At 35.4% G+C, this 18787-nt stretch overlaps 2 protein-coding genes across 6 annotated transcripts; one reads left to right on the top strand and one right to left on the bottom strand.

The window, feature by feature from the left end:
• The first annotated feature begins 3808 nt into the window (after positions 1 to 3808).
• Positions 3809 to 18654, top strand: LOC120180177 (E3 ubiquitin-protein ligase WAV3-like). Of its 5 annotated transcripts, XR_005521669.1 has the most exons (5): positions 3809 to 4286; positions 4379 to 6354; positions 7697 to 7708; positions 13530 to 13537; positions 18642 to 18654. XR_005521669.1 is itself a non-coding variant. In XM_039185559.1 (3 exons), exons 1-2 carry the CDS (start codon positions 3930 to 3932, stop codon positions 6320 to 6322), a joined length of 2301 nt encoding a protein of 766 aa, XP_039041490.1. In that variant the 5' UTR covers positions 3809 to 3929; the 3' UTR covers positions 6323 to 6325; positions 7776 to 7806. The 5 variants fall into 5 exon arrangements, 4 of the variants coding, with proteins under 4 accessions (XP_039041490.1, XP_039041492.1, XP_039041489.1 ...); XM_039185559.1 differs by lacking the exons at positions 7697 to 7708; positions 13530 to 13537; positions 18642 to 18654 and adding an exon at positions 7776 to 7806 and having other exon boundaries at positions 4379 to 6325; XM_039185561.1 differs by lacking the exons at positions 7697 to 7708; positions 13530 to 13537; positions 18642 to 18654 and having other exon boundaries at positions 3810 to 4286; positions 4379 to 6120; positions 6151 to 6494.
• Positions 9779 to 13153, bottom strand: LOC120180179 (glutamyl-tRNA reductase 1, chloroplastic-like). The gene is made up of 3 exons (XM_039185562.1): positions 12534 to 13153; positions 11307 to 11548; positions 9779 to 11212 (listed from the first exon to the last, which is right to left on the bottom strand). The coding sequence occupies exons 1-3, from the start codon at positions 12811 to 12813 to the stop codon at positions 10082 to 10084; spliced, it is 1653 nt and encodes a 550-aa protein (XP_039041493.1). The 5' UTR covers positions 12814 to 13153; the 3' UTR covers positions 9779 to 10081.
• Positions 18655 to 18787: the final 133 nt, after the last annotated feature.

Here is an 18787-nt window from a genome sequence, read left to right as displayed (position 1 = left end):
TTGTAAATAATTATAAAATATTTAACGGTGATATATATTCAAAATTTTGAACCCGTTGCTTGATGGCATGGCGATGAAGAAAGGTATAGAGCAAACAAAGGCCAATTTGATAGTCAAAATATGTTTGACTTTGCAAGCGTAAACTTAACGATCCCACATGGCATTACTGTTACGTGGGATTCAATAACTGGTAGGTTCCCCGAGCTTTTAGCTTTTAACTACCTCGGTACTTACAGTAATGTACTTATTTCGATTTTGTTTAGAATTTTAATATTTTAATTTACATATGAAGATCATATATTATATTTAATGAACGTCAAATGGAAGCAACGCCTATTTGACTATTTTGTATCATATATTTATTAAATTAATAAATTAATAAATAAGTGGTTGGTTAATTAAACTATTCATTTTTAATCATTTATATTCTCTTTGGTCTCGGGTTCATGTTGTTCATTTTGACAGTAATTTTTTAATAGTAAATGATAATTACAATGTCGTATTTGTTGAGAATTTTTTTTATTTATTGACAATACACACGTTAAAGAAGTGATTGTTCCTACTCAGGACCCCTAAGGAAAATAATCTTTTATTTTATCACTGAAGTCATTTGATGAGTTATGGACATTAAAATTTTTAATTTGATATTTAAAAATAACACATGCTTTTTCAATATTTGTGTTTTTCATCTTAAAAAATATATTATCATTATTTTAGTATAACTATTGATATCTAATATATTAATCGATTAATTTAAATAGAGTACTGTAGAGGCCTAACATGAAACAACTCTCTAAACTCAATTTATTCTATTAATAACATATTGTTAATTGATGATTAACTATTTGTAAAAATTCGCAGCAGTAGCTTTAACTGTCAATTTTTAGTTGGATTAATTTAAATTATTTAATCTTAACAATTTGATTAAGTAATCTGTAAATAGAACAATTACATGTTAATATGCGCACCCCGATGCATATAGTATCTGAGTGATTCACTTAATTTAAATCGTTTAACTTTATATTTTAATTAATTAATTCATAAAATATAACGATCGCGCTAATAATAATTATAATTAACTAATAAAATATAACAATCGCACTAACTAATAATTACAATTAACAATTGCATATTAATATGCACACATCGATACATACAGTGTTTTTCACACGAAATGCTGTATCACAAGAAAATGAAGGCAGTAAAAAACAAAACAAAGTGGAATTACTTTGCCTAACTTTGATTAAAAAATAATTAAAAAATAAAATAATGATGAGGTTAAGATCGATAGGATTCCCTCACCAGCCCCTATGAGAGTGGGAATTTTTAACAAGCACAAAACAACCACACCAAAGAGGGGTTAAGTTTAGGTAGCGGCGTTAAATTTAGACCCGTCACCATGGCTTTTCAAAAGTGCTTTTGATGCGAAAAATGTGTTTATTTTCTAATTTATAAACTTAATTTTTTTTCTTATCAAGACATAATTATAAGAAATTATTTATGGATTAAATTTTTTATATAAAATTATTTTGAATTTTATATATTTTCATAGAATACATATAATTATTTAAAAATATTTATTTATTAATAAGAATAATTTTTATATATTATCAAAATTTAAGTTGATATATTTTTATATATTATAAGATTAAAAATTTATTTCAATATATATTTTTAACTTATAACATCATATCCAAAATGATCCGTTATATTTTTAAAAGTATTTTTAATAGTAATAAAGTGCTATTAAATAATCCAAAAATATTTCTCAAAATCAATTTTCAAAAGTATTTTTTAACCGCATTTTTTAAAACCATTGCTCAACTGGTAAAGAGATAATAAAAGGGGTCTCGCGTAACTGCCGCAGTTATTGACCAATTGCATTCGTCGGATACACGTAAGAATTAGTATAAAATTCAAAATTAATCTTGTTTGAAGCGGTTTTACTCTGTGAGCGTGACGCTGTTTTGGGGAAGGAACCAAATCCGTGATTCAATTTATCATGGCTTTGGAATTTGGTTTGCTAACGTCCATATCTCATTTATTACGCACTCAGAGTTAGTTTTAATTCCGCAATTAAATACTCTTTCCCCCCAAGTGTTGATGTAGAGGAGAAATGGAGCCTTTTGCATGGTTATGGAGGAGAGCCTTTGCATGGTTTTATATTTAATATTTTGCATCATTTCTTAAATTCAATCCCCATCAAGAGGCAAATAATAATTGAGGAGTGAGTCCATATGGTGATTGTGAGGGGAGAACACACGATTTATACATTCAGTTCTGTATTTTTTTTCAAATTAATTATATTTATTACTATATTTTAACTTAACCAAAATGATATAATTTCAGCTAATTTAGTTAACTGATTGAATTAATTAGATGTAAATTTGGGTTTAGATACTTTAATTTGTTAATTATAAAATATATATTTATTACTCTTTATGTCTCATCAAAATTATTTATTGACTTTTCAAAATCAATTTCTTTATTTTTTATTATTTAAAATTCATTAGTATTTTTCAAAAAATATTTTTTAAAAATTAAATTAACTAAAATATTTTTAACCATAAAAATCAATAAATAATAAATTTAATAAAAATATAAATATATTTAAAATAATACATAAAATCAATTTTATCAATCATTTAGGTTCATAATTTTAAAAATAAAAAACAATTGAATAAACTGACCCTTTAAACAGAAACTCATTAAAATCAACTAAACCAAAAGAATCTATTTTTTCAATTATCTATATATTATAAATGGAAAAAAAAATATGCTCCTCATCGAAATCCCAAACCCTAATGGGCGCATTGGAGGGACGGCTATAGTCTTCAAACCACTGACACCTATTACCTTGTTACAGATGGATCCCGGCATATGAGTGTCTTTCTATATGTTTTTTCTGATTTCTTTTCATATACAATTAATGTGTTTCACCACCTACTTGATACTGTAATAAATATTTCAAGATTTGACATTGACAATCAACCATCTTTAATTTCACCACTAAGAATTTTACGCACTCTAGACTAGCCTGCCGATGCCATCGTAGCTTCCTTCCATTCTTATCTCTTTCAAACCCCAAAAAGGAATATAAGTATGAGACTCGGGTTCTATGATGGTGTGGTAGGTGGTTAAATTAAATATCACATCACATCATTATCAAATGATTCAACTTGATAAACGGCTAAGATTAGTGGAATATAAGGGCTGATGAGAAGTATTATGAGATGCGGAACATGCAAATAATAAGCTGTAACAATATAATATAATATCCTCTGACACCTACCGTATATGTGAATCATGCATGAATAACATATAAACCCAGAGCCGAAGTGGCCTATTTCTTTCTACTCTGAAAACATTAATACTCTCGGGTAGGGCGAGGGAAGGGCACGTACTTTGAGAAAGTACCGTGATTCCACCTCACGCATTAAGGTTGGCGCGTGAAGTGAGCGATATACAATGTGCATGGAGCCATGAAAGGAGAAGGGAGATAACGTGGTGGAGACAGAAAGGAGAAGGGAGAGGGGGGAGGTGATCGTTGACCGGTAACGTGAAAAATCAACAAACACGTGCCGGTTAAACTGGTTAAAATTCCATAAAATTACCATTTCCAATGCATATATATTCTGTGAGAGTAAAGCTTACCTCTGGATTTTCGCAAACAGAGAAAAAAAAAAGGCAGAAAAGGACACAAGGAGCAGTAGATCTCAAGTCTTCTGTTCTGTCGCATTTGATTTCTTGCGCTTCGTATCTTTAAGCTTTAAATCCTACCCTTTTCTGTTGAAACCTTAGAGATAAACAAAGGTGGACTTAGAGATAAAAGACCAGCGAGAAACGAAAAAGAAAGGAAAACGAAAAACAGAGTGTCTTTATTCAGAGCTTAAAGTCTTGTTTTTCCTCTTATTGAAGTGCACTGAAATATGGGCACTGGTTGGAGAAGAGCCTTTTGCACTACAATCCCTAGAGAACCAGAAAACACTGTTTTAGACAAGCAGCGGCAACAGAGTCCAAGTCCCAGGAATTGTTCCAAGCTAAGCTTTTTTTCTACCGGAAGTAACCCTTCTACTCCTCGTTTTCAATCGCAAGCAGTTCCTAGCCCCAGTCTCCGTTGCCGCACTACCGTTGAACCGTCTTCAACTAGTGAAAGCCCCACCCTCCAATGCAAATCCACACCTAGAGCAGCCACTAAAAATCCTAAGCCAATTCTCTCCTCAAATCCTTCCTCTCCTCGTTCCCCTCTCAAGCTCTCACTTTTCCGCAACAGCTTCAAGTTCAGGGTAAGTAATATAAAATATGCGGAATGTATCTTAATACTGAATGTTTGCTGGTGTATAAGCTAAAGCTTTGATTTTTTTAAAAAATTTTGCAGAGTAGTTGTGGAATCTGTTTAAACAGCGTGAAGACAGGTCAAGGAACGGCCATTTACACAGCTGAATGTTCACACGCCTTTCATTTCCCATGCATAGCTGCTCATGTTCGCAAACATGATTCCCTCATTTGCCCTGTTTGTAATACCACCTGGAAAGATGTTCCTCTTCTCTCCATCCACAAAAACTCGACTCCTCAAAATGACACCGTTCTGATCGAAAACACCTCCCCGAGAATTGAAGATAAAAAGATCATCGAATCTTGTTCACCGAGAATTGTCCATCAGCCGGAACCCAAACCCAAACCCAAAGCAAAAACATCAGATTTAAGATCCTACGACGACGATGAACCATTGCTTTCCCCAACCGCCGGTGCTCGTTTTATTCCCATTCCAGAGGCCGATGAAATCATCGAACAAGAAGAAGAGGACGTTGAGGAGTTCCAAGGGTTCTTCGTTAATCCCAACTCCTCGTCTACCGTCAAATCTGATGACTTGCTCTCATTCAACGGTCGTGATTTGAGGAATGTCCAGGCCAGATTGTCTCCCGAAACGGCGGTCATTTCAGTGGGCCGTGGATACGAAACTTACGCCGTGGTTTTAAAAATCAAGGCCCCACCTCCCCCTACAAAAATATTAGCTTATTCGAGGAATAGTAGCAATTCAAATTTACATTTGGACCCTTCGCATCGGGCGCCAATCGATTTGGTTACAGTTCTTGATGTGAGCGGAAGCATGACCGGTGCTAAACTCCAGATGTTGAAACGCGCGATGCGTTTAGTTATTTCCTCGCTCGGCTCGGGTGATAGGCTTTCAATCGTCGCTTTCTCGGCTACTCCAAAACGGTTATTGCCTCTACGGAGAATGACGGCTCAGGGTCAAAAAGCTGCTCGGCGCATTATTGACCGCCTTACCTGCGGTCAAGGAACTAGCGTTGGCGATGCGTTGAGGAAAGCAACCAAAGTGCTAGAGGATCGGAGGGAGAGAAATCCAGTTGCTAGCATTATGTTATTATCCGACGGTCAGGACGAAAGAGTCCAATCCAATGCTTCCTATCAAAGGCATCATTCAAGCCACGTGTCGTCCACTCGTTTTTCTCACATTGAAATCCCGGTTCACGCGTCCGGGTTCGGGCAAAGCAGCGGGTTCAGCCATGAGCCAAGTGAGGATGCGTTTGCTAAATGCGTTGGTGGGTTATTGAGCGTCGTTGTTCAAGATTTGAGAATCCAGCTCAGCTTTGCATCTGGCTCAGCACCAGCTGAAATAACAGCCGTTTATTCATGCTGTGGAAAGCCTACTGTTTTAACTTCCAGCTCCGTGCGGCTCGGCGATTTATACGCCGAGGAAGAAAGGGAATTACTCTTGGAACTGAAAGTTCCGACTTCGTCGGCGGCTGTGTCCAACCACGTGATGTGCGTTCGCTCCCTCTACAAGGATCCCGCCACACAAGAAATCGTATACGGTAGAGATCACACGCTTCTCGTACCTTGGCCCAACGACGTTCGATCATTGGCTACCAAAATCGAACAGTTGAGATTCTTTTTCATCACGATTCGAGCCGTAGCCGAAGCGAGAAGGCTGATTGAGTGCAGTAACGACTTGACAAGTGCTTACCATTTGTTGGGCTCGGCTCGAGCCTTGTTGATGCAGTCAAATTCATCATCGGCTGAGGAATATGTCAGATGTTTAGAAGCTGAGTTGGCGGAACTGCAGTGCAGGAAACAGCAGATGATGGAAATCCAACGGCGGAGGGTGAATGAAAGGGAAAAGGAAAGGGGAAGGGAAAGAGAGAGAGTGTCGGTTACTGTGGTGATGGATGAAAACGGAGAGCTACTTACGCCCTCATCGGCTTGGAGAGCGGCTGAGAAGTTGGCTAAAGTTGCAATCATGAAGAAGTCTTTGACTAGAGTTGGCGATTTACACGGCTTCGAAAATGCTAGATTTTAGTTTATTTTTCTCCCTCTAATTATTACTTTCATCAAAAAAAAGATTGTTGTTATATTATGAAAGGGTGTGATGGTAACGACGGCGCGTGCCTTTCTGCCATGAGCATTTGATTGGTGGGTTGCTTTAAGAAAAATCTATTTTTGATCTTGAATTCAAATCTCCATTTTTCTTCTGTTTAGGAACGAAGTTTACGGATTTTTGTTGTTTCATCATCACCATTATCAACTTCAAAAGTTGTAAATGTTGGGATAATTGCCTTTTTTCATGTAATAATTAGTATTTGGGATGTTATTCTTCTGTTCACTTTATATAGTAAAAGTAGTCCTTTTGGTGGTTTCAGAAGAATGATTGGGGCATAGCTTGGACTTGGAAATGACAATGATGAATGAATCATTTTCTTGTTATTATATTCTCTTATGTTCATTATTTCTATTTGTTATTTTTCCCTGAATTATAACCTATTTCCCTTTGTAAGTTCTATGATGGGCTTCACCAATGCCCATTATTTTTTCTGACATTCATATTAGTATATTACATGTGATAAGTATATTATATTTATATTATTAAGACAACTTTTGAAATGGTCTGTCAACAAATGAGATATTGTGTTGACCCTGTAACTAATTTTTATTATTAGTCAAAACTGATCAGACATGTTAAAGGGCATAGATGTAGGTTCCATTACCTCAAGGCTTTCCTTTTCTTAGCCTTAGCTTAACACTAGCACAAGTCATGTGGGCAGCTCCCAAGGAAGGGAAGGTCCACGTTTGCCTTCGCTTTAGGAACAGGGATGTTTCTTGTTATAGTTATGAAGTACATGTGTTTTTTCTTTTCTTTTTTCCTTCATGTGTTTCAATGGGAAAAGCCGAAAAGTTGCGGTTTTGTTGAAGTTGAGAACCAAGGGAAAATGGGTTTTCCACGAGGGAAAAAACCTTGTTGAAAGGAAAATAATATTTAGGGTTCTTAGCTTTATAGGGAGAGCCCTAAGCCCTTTAGGTTAGTGCTTTTCAAAGGTAAGTAGCTCTTTCAAACCTTTGAAGCCGTTTGGATGGGGAATGTGTAATTCCCGGGGAATGAAATCCACACTCTCCCGTTTGGTTGGTCGGGAATGTTATTTCCGGTAATGTTTTATCATCAATAGTGGAATTTTTTAGATATATTACCAGGAATGTCATTACCTCCATTTTCTTAGGTATTATAACATTTAATGACGTTTTGGACTAAAATGCCCTTAAATTTCCCCCCAAAAATATCATTCTTCTGTCATTAAGTAATAAAAATCCTACGAAGGTTAAATTACAAATTTATCCTTAAACTATTTTAGATTTACAAAAAAATCTTTAATTAAAATTTTATATGAAGTTCAGGGGTTAAAATAAAATTTTACACTTTCATTAAACATTTTTTATATTTTTAATTTTGTAAAAAAATTATATAAATTTTATGAATTTAATTTTTTTTTTAAAGAAAATATATAAATATTTTCCAACTTGTAATATTATACAAATATATAATAAGGATAATTTGGTCAAATACAACATTCCCAGTAATCCTATTCCCGGGTAATCTTTTATTCCCACTGGTAATCTTACGTTTCGTGAACCACACGCACCTTGGAAATGGGAAATGAGTAGGGGACCCAAAAAGATTTTCATGTTTTTGGATTTTGTAAAATCCCAAAATCCCTGCAGGAAAAGTAGAAACTCCTAGCATGAAAGATTTAACAGGGCAAGCCTAAAATAAATCGTGAAATAATACAATCATAGCCCCGTCTAATTACCAAATCAAAAAGACTCGTATCAAGGTGTTTACATTATACTATTTAGCATGACTTGTTAACCGAAATCGGCAGTGAATTTTGTTTCAAACTGATCGATGGTGTTCATGCAATTTAAACCAGAACACCAAACCAATCACAATTTGCCTTAGTTTGCAAGTCCTTTCAGCCGCGCAATCAGTGTTATTAGCCAACTAATGACAAAGAGTACGATTCTTATCTTGTCCCAAAACGAATAAAAAACATCATGGACCCAAAAATATTGCAGGTTTTATAATGACATACTAGGGCAACTGGTGGTTACAACGAACCTGCGCGTCTTCTCGCTTTCTCACTCGGTTGTCCTTGGATTCCAACCTGTTGCCGGATTGTCTTCGGTGATAATATCGTTTGATGCCAAATGACAAAAATAAATGGTCCTATTGTGAAGTCTCTATCGGCATTATTGGTGAAAAACGATGGCTTGGGGGGGGGGGTTGAGCCATAATCCGAAATTTGATGAACCATGTGGTTTTCATGGACCTTTAATGTGTTTGGGTTTATTATACAGTCAGGGAATCCTTCTGGGAATCTTACTGTTGTCAATGTGACTCCAAAGGTCTATAACAATATATCAGCCATTTGGCTTTAAAAGGAATTCAGTAGTCACGAAATTGTCTGCCGTGGAGACACCTGTTTGCACCTAACCCTCCACACAATGTTCATTTGACCTGTGGGACAAGTGCAGCTCAGGTTGGTTCCTGATCAACTTTCTCAAAAGGGTTATTAATAACAGTGAGTGGGGAGCCTGTGTCTTAGAACACAAGCCAGAGTCTTTTAGTTAGCCCATACTGAATTAGAAATACTGGATAGAGCCCAGAATTCAACAATGTTCTAATATCAACCGACCTGGTCCTCACTTGTAGTGATAAACAATATGAGCCTTTTAATCAAGTCTTTTTTAAGCCCAAATAAGTGTTTTCGAGTGATTCCATTGATGTCTTTATAAAATTCCACCATCACTATATATTATTTTTAATTATTTTAGATATTTAAAATATAGCATAAACATGTAATATATATATACTTTTTAGTTTTTTTTAAAATAATTAATCGGTATTAAATCGATTGGGCTTTGTTATTAATAAAACCAACCAAATCAGTCAACTTGACGGTTTGCTTGGTATACACGTAGCTTTAATGTCACTGGATATGTAGTCCATTTTCCCACGTAGTTCGTCGGTAAAACCAGTAGTTATACTGACAAAAAATTTGTTTAAATAGTCATTTTGATCTTTTTTTTTTATTTTGTCATTTTGATCCCAATGTTTTGTTTTGAGGAAGAAAGATCCATTTTTGGATGTAAATCATTAGTCAACAAACAGTTAACATTTAAAAATAGGAATTTTTTTGTCCTAAAATAAAATGTCGAGATTAAAATGCTCCAAAAGATGTTAGGATTGAAGTAACTATTTAATCAAATGTTAAAGCACTGTTTATCCTAAACTGAAACATTAGATGTCAAAATATTTCAAAAATAATAATATAGATTAAAATAGCTATTTAATCAAACGTTAAATGCAGTTTTTAGATAAATATATCTTTTTCTAGATTGTCGTTCCTGCCCTGATTCGTTTTTGGGTAGACTTCACAAACTAATTGTAGCTATGCAGTAATAAGAAAAATCTGAATAAGTACACTCACAGAAAATTCCAGCTCTATATTAAAATAAGTAGTGAGTTAATTACAATGATGTTGTTCAAATAGATATCGTACATTCTACAGATGAATGATAGACGCTTCAAGCTCACTTCATACTGCACACGACAAAGCCGAAAGAGCACCAACAAGCATGTTGTAAGAGTGTGAAGCCAAATGAGATTGCACAAGAGTCTAAATTACACAAAATTATGAATTGAAAGATACCCCCAACTCATAAGAACCTCAAATCGACCGTGAGGAAGTGTAATTGATTGCGAAGTGAGAGATTCTATATTTTACACTTACTTTTGGTTTTGTTCCACCTTGGCTCGAATTTTTTGTTCCAAAAGAGATATATCTGTCTCCAGGCCGAACATTCTGTTAAGTGCATGCATGTTCTCGAGGGTCTCACTCAGAGTTCGACTGTCACTACCATCACATCTCAGGTGCTGCATTGGACCATGGAGAAGTTTATTCACAATTCCCCGGCTGAGATCATCCACTGCCTTCCTTGTCTTCTTCGGGATATCTTCACCCATCTTCGATAAGCATTTCTCTAACTCTGAAGCTCGAATTCTCTCTGCATAGGCTCTCAACTTCTTGATGGTTGGAACAGTTTCCAGTGAATCCCTCCATGCTTCAAACTGTTTTGATTCCTCAGCAATAATGGCCTGAGCTTCCATTGCTTTTCGTAGTCGGTCCTCTTTATTGGCAGCTACAACCTCCTTCAGGTCATCGACATTGTACAGTCGTGTGCCTTCAACCTCTGAGACACATGATCCCACATTTCGTGGAACAGAGATATCAACAAAGAGCCTTAAACCCCCAACTTCAGAACTGACAGTCGGGAGGTCCTTGACATGTTCTTTAAAAAACAATGGGGTTTCTGATGCAGTACTAGTGAAGACCACATCAGCTTCAGCTGAACAAGCGAGCATGTCTGTAAGGGGTCTGTAAATAATCTCAACACCTTTCATCTCCTCACGGATTGCTGCGACTTTCTCCTCGCTTCTGTTAACAACAACCATTTTGGTGCAACCTTTTGCCACCAAGTGCTTGATCACAAGCTTTCCCATCTTTCCTGCTCCAATAACCAACATTCGAGCCGTAGCATGTGAGGACTCGGGCAGCTTCAGAAAAGCCAGTTCAACAGCAGCAGAGCTGACAGAAACAGCCCCAGCAGCAATGTTAGTCTCTGTTCTGACCCGTTTCCCAACAGTAATTGCATGTTTGAACAGCCCACTAACGTTCCTTCCGAAGCCAACAATACCTTGCCCAACTTTGACAACTTGTTTAACTTGCGCAAGAATTTGACCTTCTCCAAGAACAAGAGAGTCAAGACCAGCAGATACTTCAAAGAGGTGCTGTGTAGCATCCTTGTTGTACAACAAAAACCGGTGCTCACAAATCTCTGAAACTGGGATACCGCTAGTCTGCAACCAAATTGCATTTACTTTAACTACTGCCACGTTTTAAGTGTTCATAGAGGTAAATATCACAAGCTATAGAATCCAAAGAGTATTGTACCTTTGACATCCATTCAGTTACTTCTTTGACACCACGATGCTGTGATAGAGCCACAACATATATTTCCATCCTGTTGCAGGTGCTAAGAACAGCAGCCTCTTCGATATGATTCAAACCACATAATTCCCCAATGGCTCGTGGCCATTCTGCTTCCGGAATGGCAAGTTTCTCACGCATCTCCACAGGTGCAGTGTGAATGCTAAGCCCTATGACCACAATGCTGCTCCTTTCCTTTGTATATCCTGCCATGGGCCAATAGCAAGATTGTGAGGAAAATTAACATTTATATTCTGCAAAAAGGATTATGTAATATACATTTGATTAAAATACCAGAAAAGCCCTTGAATACTGTGAATTAGAGTACTGTAATTGAAGATAAAAGGGTCCCGTGTCTAAATTTTTGTTCTTAAAATCTAGAAGTTTCCAGACATTGAAGGCATGAAATTATGCCGATTTAAGCGAGTTGACAAAAGAGGGAAGCCCATGCAAGTGACTATCAGTATTAATAGTATGTTCACGGAAACATTTTCCTTCTATGTTGCTCCAACTCTTCATTTTTTTCTTGAAGAACTCGTGACTGACAAATACTAAGACATGGGAATGGGGATATGATCACCCTCTAAATACACGAAAAATTCAGGAAAAAAACAAAAGTTGAACATATCCCATGTTTGACACTTACACCCAGTCCCAGTAACATAGCTTTAATCCCTCTTCTTCAAATCCAAAACTTCACAAGAAGGAGATTGATGATGGTTTGATTGATACAATTGCAAGGTGTTTATAAAGCAAACCTCAAAGTTTAATTTTGTTTTCCCCATCAACCAACAAATGCAAAAGCAAGCAAATGCATGAGTAGTAGGTAGAAATAAAGCCATAATTCTTTTGCAATAATAGTTTTGTTTAGCTCATACAGAATAAAACTATACAAATAGACCAAATACAAGAATCTAAAAATTTTATCTTGTGTGTGTGTGTGTGTGTTTTTAAAAAAAATCTCAATTGCCATTCCTTGTTAATTGATGCTCCAAATATCTAAAGATTGTGAACTGGTCAAACATATCCGCTTCAAAAAATTTAAACATTTTCATTCATCACATTAAGCAGCAATTCATCAAATTACCATTCACATTTAAATCTAAAACTGAATGACACAAAATTCAGCCAAAACAAGTGAAAGATAGGGGGAAACGAATATAAGTTGGAGGAAATCAAAGGTAAACTCACTGTCAGCTGCGGAAGTCTTGAGCTGTTCAATAGCGGAGATCGCCGAAGCCTTGGAAGGATCGATTTTTCCGCCTTCGTTAATGACGTCGGATTGAGCAACTTCACGTCTCACTCCACCAATCCTCTGACCCATGCCCTTCCTTCCACGATTAGGCTTGGAAAAGACATTCATTTGATGCTGAGAAAGAGAATAAGCCCGCAAAGAAGCCGACGGCGATGAGAAAGAATTGACCAACAAACGCTCCCATTTAGCCCCGAAAAGAGTCGAAGAAACCGCCATGGTTCTGATAAAAGACTGAAAGTTCACGAACCAAAAACCCAAATTAAAGAGAGAAGCAGAGCGTGAACTTAAATGGGTATTTTTCCCCAGAAAAAAAAATGGAAAGGCTTCAGGGTAAGGGGACTTTGTTTAATGGGTACGAAATTATAGGCAGAAAATGAGAGTTGATGGGTCGGGTCAATTAAAGCTTCGTGTTGGGTGGAAAAAGTGGGAAATTTGGAGTGACTAACTTATGATATTGAAATGCAGGATTGGCGGATGGGATTGGGGAATGAGAAAGAGAGAGGATTCTGATTTTGTTTTCCGAAATATGATTGGCTCATGAAACTCACGTTTTATCCACACTCCTTTGCTTTTCATCCTTTATAGGGTCCCCTCTCCACACTTCTATACCACTAAATTATTGCAGAAAAAATATGTATTTAAAGTATAGTATTGTTTTTATTTTAATATTTTAATTATATTTTAGTATTTAAAGTAGGCCGGTAAATGAACCGAACACACACGAACGAATGTATGTTTATGTTCGTTCATTTAATAAATAAACGAACATTTTTTTTTGTTAAATGTTCATTCATTAAGGAATATAGCTTGTTCATGTCCGTTCATTTAAATGATAAACGAACACAAACGAACATAAACGAACACAATAAACGAATATAAACGAACAACACAAATACAAAAAATAAACTTATTCGAACACAACAAATGAATGTAAAAAAAAGTAAACAACAAGAATAACAACTTAAAATTCATTAATATACCTGCAACTTTAGAGTTAATTTGTTTGAATACGACAAAAATATACATAAATCATAAATAAGCTATATGAACATAATAAAGTCTTGAAGTTAATTTGTTCAACAAAACAATTTTCTTGAAATCCAAACAACTTCAATAATCTTCGTAACATATTCAACTTGTCATCTGTTCGAACATAAATGAACGGACATAAATGAACATAAATGAACGAACATAAACGAAAAATATAATCGAACGTTCACGAACGTAAATGAACGAACGATCTCTTTGTTCATGTTCGTTCATTTAATTAAACGAACGCAAAATCTTGTTCATGTTCGTTCATTTAATAAATAAACGAACTTCCCGCCGCACGGTTCATAAAAGGTTCGCTGAACGTTCAGTTCATTTACAGGCCTAATTTAAAGTATAGTATTATTTTTATTTGAATATTTTAATTATATTTTAGTATTTAAAGTATATTTTTATTTTTTATTTAAATAATATTTTAGTATTTAAAGTTATTATTAGTTATATAAACATTAAAAATATTTATTTTTTTCCTTATATATATATATTAAAAATATATTATATTTTATCTGAAATTTTAAAAGTTTATATGCATTATTGTATACAAAATATTTTAATATAAAAGTCGGTAACTTTAAATGCTTAATTTAATAAAAAAATATTTTATACTTTTACTTGAAATTTTAATTTCAATTCTCATTTTCTAATTGCATTGTTAATTATGATTCTTCTATCTTAAGCCTCATAGGGTTCTAAACAAGTCGAGTCAAGTTTGAGTTTTGTTGAGCTCAACTCGGTTTAAAAGCTCGCGAACCTAGATTTTTTAAGTTTGAATTGAACTTAAAACCATGAATTAAAGCTTAAAATAAAACAAAAAAATTTAATTTAATTCAGTTAAAATTTAAAATTGAACTCAAACTTGAAGTTAAAGTACATGAAAATCTTATACTATATATATATTTTTTAAAATAACACATAAATGTTAATATTGTTAATAATTTTTTTAAAAAAATAAAATTTTAATATATTATTTTTTGAGTTGCTCATAAGTTTTTCGAGTCAAATTCGAGCTCGAGTTGAGTTTATTCAAATCAAATATTTATAAAACTTTGACTAAATCGAATTCAGATAACTCACAATTTATCTCGTCTCATTTACACTGTTCAGATACAATATGATAAAGAATTAAAAACCTAAGGCCACATTTGGTTCACGGATTATTTCATTCCTTGGAGGAATCTTTTTTTCCTGGTTAAGATACCCAAGTTTGGATGGGTCACATTCCCAAGTGAGAGTAAAAGTTGAATACCAACAGTGATATTTTTGTTCTGTTTTACTGGGAATGTTAGCCCCCCATCTCCCTTATATATTTGTTTATTCACATCCCCGTTGGCTAAAATACATTTCTCCCCGTTAGCTTGCTTCTGCAAAGGAAAACATTACATCTTCTTCGATTTGGAGAGAGTTGTTGCATTCTTCCCGTTAGCTTGCTTCTCCCCGCTAGCTTGCTTTGGAGCTTTACGAAGAGAGTTGTTGCATTCTTCTTCTTTGATTTCCCTTTTCTATCAGAAAAACAGAGGAAAAAATGACTTTTTGAGGTTTGGGTCTTTTTTTCTCACGTTGAATTTCAATAAAGTTTGAAACTTCTTATCCTTTAGTTTAATTCCAACATGCAATTAGTTTCAAAGTTGTATTTCGTTGTTAATTAAGATAAATAAACTGTTTTTTCCTTTTACTTTTGACATCTCTTATATGAATTTGTTGGATGTTTTGGTTTTTGTTAATTTTCTTTTTAATTGTTAGTCGTAATTTGTGTTGCGGAAGACGGCTATCGGATAGAGCAAAATCGCAACTGATAATTTGAGAAAATAAAAATGAAGATAAAAGATACACAAAATTTACGTGGAAAACCCCTAAATAATACAGTGTAAAAACCACAGACAACGGTAGAAGAATTTCTCTATGAGAAAATAGGAATTACAACTTCTCTCGATCTACCAATGAGAAAACAATGATAATTCTCTCTTGATAAATAGGAGAAAACAACTTTCAAGAAACTTTCTAAATTCTCTCTAGTATTGGAAGAAAGCTAGAATGCTTTGGGATGATTTTGAAGCTAAATAAGCTAGGTATTTATAGTTGAAACTTAATGACTAATCTTGTAAATACCCTAAAGTCTAATGGCTAAATTTTGTGATGTTACCACTTCAAAATTCAACATTTCCTGCACCTAATTTTTGACAATTAATTTTGTTACTTTCGGTGGATTTGTTTTCCACATTTTCAGTGGATTGTCAACAATCTCTCACTTGAAGATTTGATTAGAACAATCACATCTTTACATCATTCTTTTTATCTTGTACCTTTATATTGCTTACGTCTCTAACAGGCCATAAGAGGATTGACACCAAGTAAATTTATCGGCATTTATCGCATTCGTCATGAAATCTGCTATGTTGTCTTTGGTATGGATCTTCTGCATATCTACCGTCCCTTCTTCCACCTTTTCACGAGTGAAATGATATTGAACTCGTATGTGTTTTTGTCTTTGAATGAAATGTTGGATTCCTTGCTAGATGCAAGGCGCTTTGACTGTCATAAAACATAGAGACATACTCTTGATTGTGCCCAAGCTCCTCCAATAGCATCTTCAACCAAATTGCTTATTTACTAGCTTGTGTAGCTGCTGCATGTTCTGCTTCTGTTGGGATGTAGCCACAACTGACTGCAATTTTGAAACCCAGCTTATAGCTCCACCAACAACTTTGAACACATATCCTGTAGTATATTTGCTTTTATCCAAATCCCCCTGCATAGTCAGAATCGACATACCCATTTATAAGTAAGTTTGATCCTCCATAATATAATGCAACATTTGAGGTCCCTTTGATGTATCTAAGGATCCTCTTTACTATATTCCAATGCTCTTTGCCTGGATTCACCATGTACCGACTAACCACTCCCACTGCTTGTGCAATGTATGGTCTTGTGCATATCATAGTGAACATAAAACTTCCCACTGCTGATGCATACGGTACTCGAGACATCTCCATCATCTCTTCTTCACTGCTAGGACTCATACTGGAAGATAATTTGAAGTTAATAGGAAGAGGGGTATAAATTGGCTTACAATCTTGCATGTTGAATTGTGACAAAATCTTCTTCAAGTAATTCTTTTGTGAAAGCCAAATCTTCCTATTACTTCTGTCTCGGTGAATTTGCATCCCTAGAATCTTGTTTGCTGATCTCAAGTCCTTCATTTCAAATTCCCTAGCCATATGTGCCTTCAATTCTTCAATATGATCTTTGTTGGGTCCTGCAACCAACATGTCATCCACATACAACAGCAATATAACAAAATCGTTATCACCAGACCTCTTGAAATAAGCACAAGGGTCTGCATTAAGTCTGTTGTATCCAAGGCACATAATGAAGGAATCAAATCTCTTATACCAACACCTCGGCGCCTGCTTTAGACCGTACAGAGATTTGTTCAACCTGCAAACCAAGTTCTTCTTTTCTTTTTCTTCAAAACCTTCAGGCTGGAGCATGTAAATCTATTCTTCAAGATTTCCATGAAGAAAAATTGTTTTAACATCTACCTGCTCTAGATGTAAGTTCAATGTAGCACACATTGCCAAGACTACTCGAACTGTTGTTAGTCGAACCACAGGAGAAAAAATTTCATTGAAATCAATACCTTCTTTTTGAGCATATCCTTTGAGCACCAGTCTTGCACGATACCTCTCCACTTGATCGTCATCATTTCGCTTGATTTTGAAGACTCATTTGTTACCAATTGGCTTCCTTGTGGTAGTGGCACAAGGTCATATGTATTATTTTTATGAAGGGCTTTGATTTCTTCTTGCATCGCCATCATCCACAGTGAAGCATCTGAGCTATTTATTGCCTCCTGGTATGTTGATGGCTCACCGTCCTCTGTTAAAAGGCAGTATGCAACATTTCCTTCTATAACATAATCTGAGTGCCAATTGGGACGTCTTCTCACACTATCTGATTGACGAATTGTTGGAGCTTCAAAACTCTCTGGTTCTTGTTCATCATGTGTTGGTTATGCTTCAGAAGAATCTCCTTGTTCAACCTCTTTTTCCACATGTATCTATATAGTCTCTGACTTTTCAGCGCTATCATCATCTTATTTTCTTTGTAGCTTATCTTCTATAAAGATAACATCCCTACTGATGACTACTTTGTGGGCAGTGGAATCCCACAAGCGATACCCCTTGACTCCATCAGCATACCCCAAGAATTTGCATTTCCTGGATTTTGGATCCAGCTTTGAGATTTCTTGGGAGTTGTACATCACGTACACAATAATTCCAAATATATGGAGGTTTGAATAATCAGCTAGTTTACCAGTCCACATCTCCATTGGTGTCTTCAGCTCTATTGCAGTTGATGGAGCTCGATTCACCAAATAACAGGAAGTATTGACTGCTTCTGCCCAGAATGCTTTTTCTAGGCCTACATCCCTTAACATTGCTCTTGTTCTTTCTAACAAAGTTATGATCATCCGCTCTGCCACTCCATTTTGTTGAAGAGTGTTCGCCACTGTAAACTGTCTTTTGATGCATTCTTTCCTGCAAAAGTCATCAAATTATTCGCTTGTGTATTCTCCTCCATTATCTGTTCTGAAACACTTGATCTTATTTCCAGAATCAAGTTCCACCCGCGCCTTGAAGTTTTTGAAAGTTAAAAACACGTCTGACTTCTTCTTAATATGGTACACCCAACATCTTCTAGAGTAGTCTTCAATAAATGAGACAAAGTATTTTGCTCCACCTAGGGATGTAATTGGTGCTTGCCATACGTCAGAGTGAACCAATTCTAGAACACTTTTGCCTCTAGAATTTGATTTGTTGAATTTCAACCGGTGCTGCTTACTTGTTATGCAATAGTCACACAAAGGAAGTGTTACCTTTGTTAAGCCTAGAAGTAGGTTTTGCTCCAAAAGGACTTTCATTCCTTGTTCTGACATGTGTCCAAGTTTCTGATGCCATAGCATTGCAGAATCTGAACTACATGAGGCAACAGAGGCTTCTGCTTCTAACAAAGTCTCTCCATTCAGCATATACAAGTTTATTGTTATCTTTTCTCCTTTCAGCACCACAAGCGCTCCACGAAACACCTTCATGATTCCATTTTGTGTTTCAATCTTGCTCGCATTATTATCCAACAATCC

Source organism: Hibiscus syriacus, unplaced genomic scaffold, assembly GCF_006381635.1.
Source record: "Hibiscus syriacus cultivar Baekdansim isolate YM2019G1 unplaced genomic scaffold, ASM638163v2 tig00112491_pilon, whole genome shotgun sequence".
NCBI lineage: Eukaryota > Viridiplantae > Streptophyta > Magnoliopsida > Malvales > Malvaceae > Hibiscus > Hibiscus syriacus.
Note: the sequence above shows the minus strand (reverse complement) of the source record. Positions and strands in the feature narration are given on the sequence as shown.

Excerpts from the sequence above, each read along its gene's own strand:
- LOC120180179 (XM_039185562.1), bottom strand. The coding sequence starts at position 12,813 with ATGGCGGTTTCTTCGACTCTTTTCGGGGCTAAATGGGAGCGTTTGTTG. Across the intron at positions 11,549-12,533 it reads CAAGACTTCCGCAGCTGACA|GATATACAAAGGAAAGGAGC; the intron begins GTGAGTTTACCT and ends GGCCCATGGCAG. Across the intron at positions 11,213-11,306 it reads TAACTGAATGGATGTCAAAG|ACTAGCGGTATCCCAGTTTC; the intron begins GTACAATACTCT and ends ATTTGGTTGCAG.
- LOC120180177 (XM_039185559.1), top strand. The coding sequence starts at position 3,930 with ATGGGCACTGGTTGGAGAAGAGCCTTTTGCACTACAATCCCTAGAGAA. Across the intron at positions 4,287-4,378 it reads GCAACAGCTTCAAGTTCAGG|AGTAGTTGTGGAATCTGTTT; the intron begins GTAAGTAATATA and ends AAAATTTTGCAG.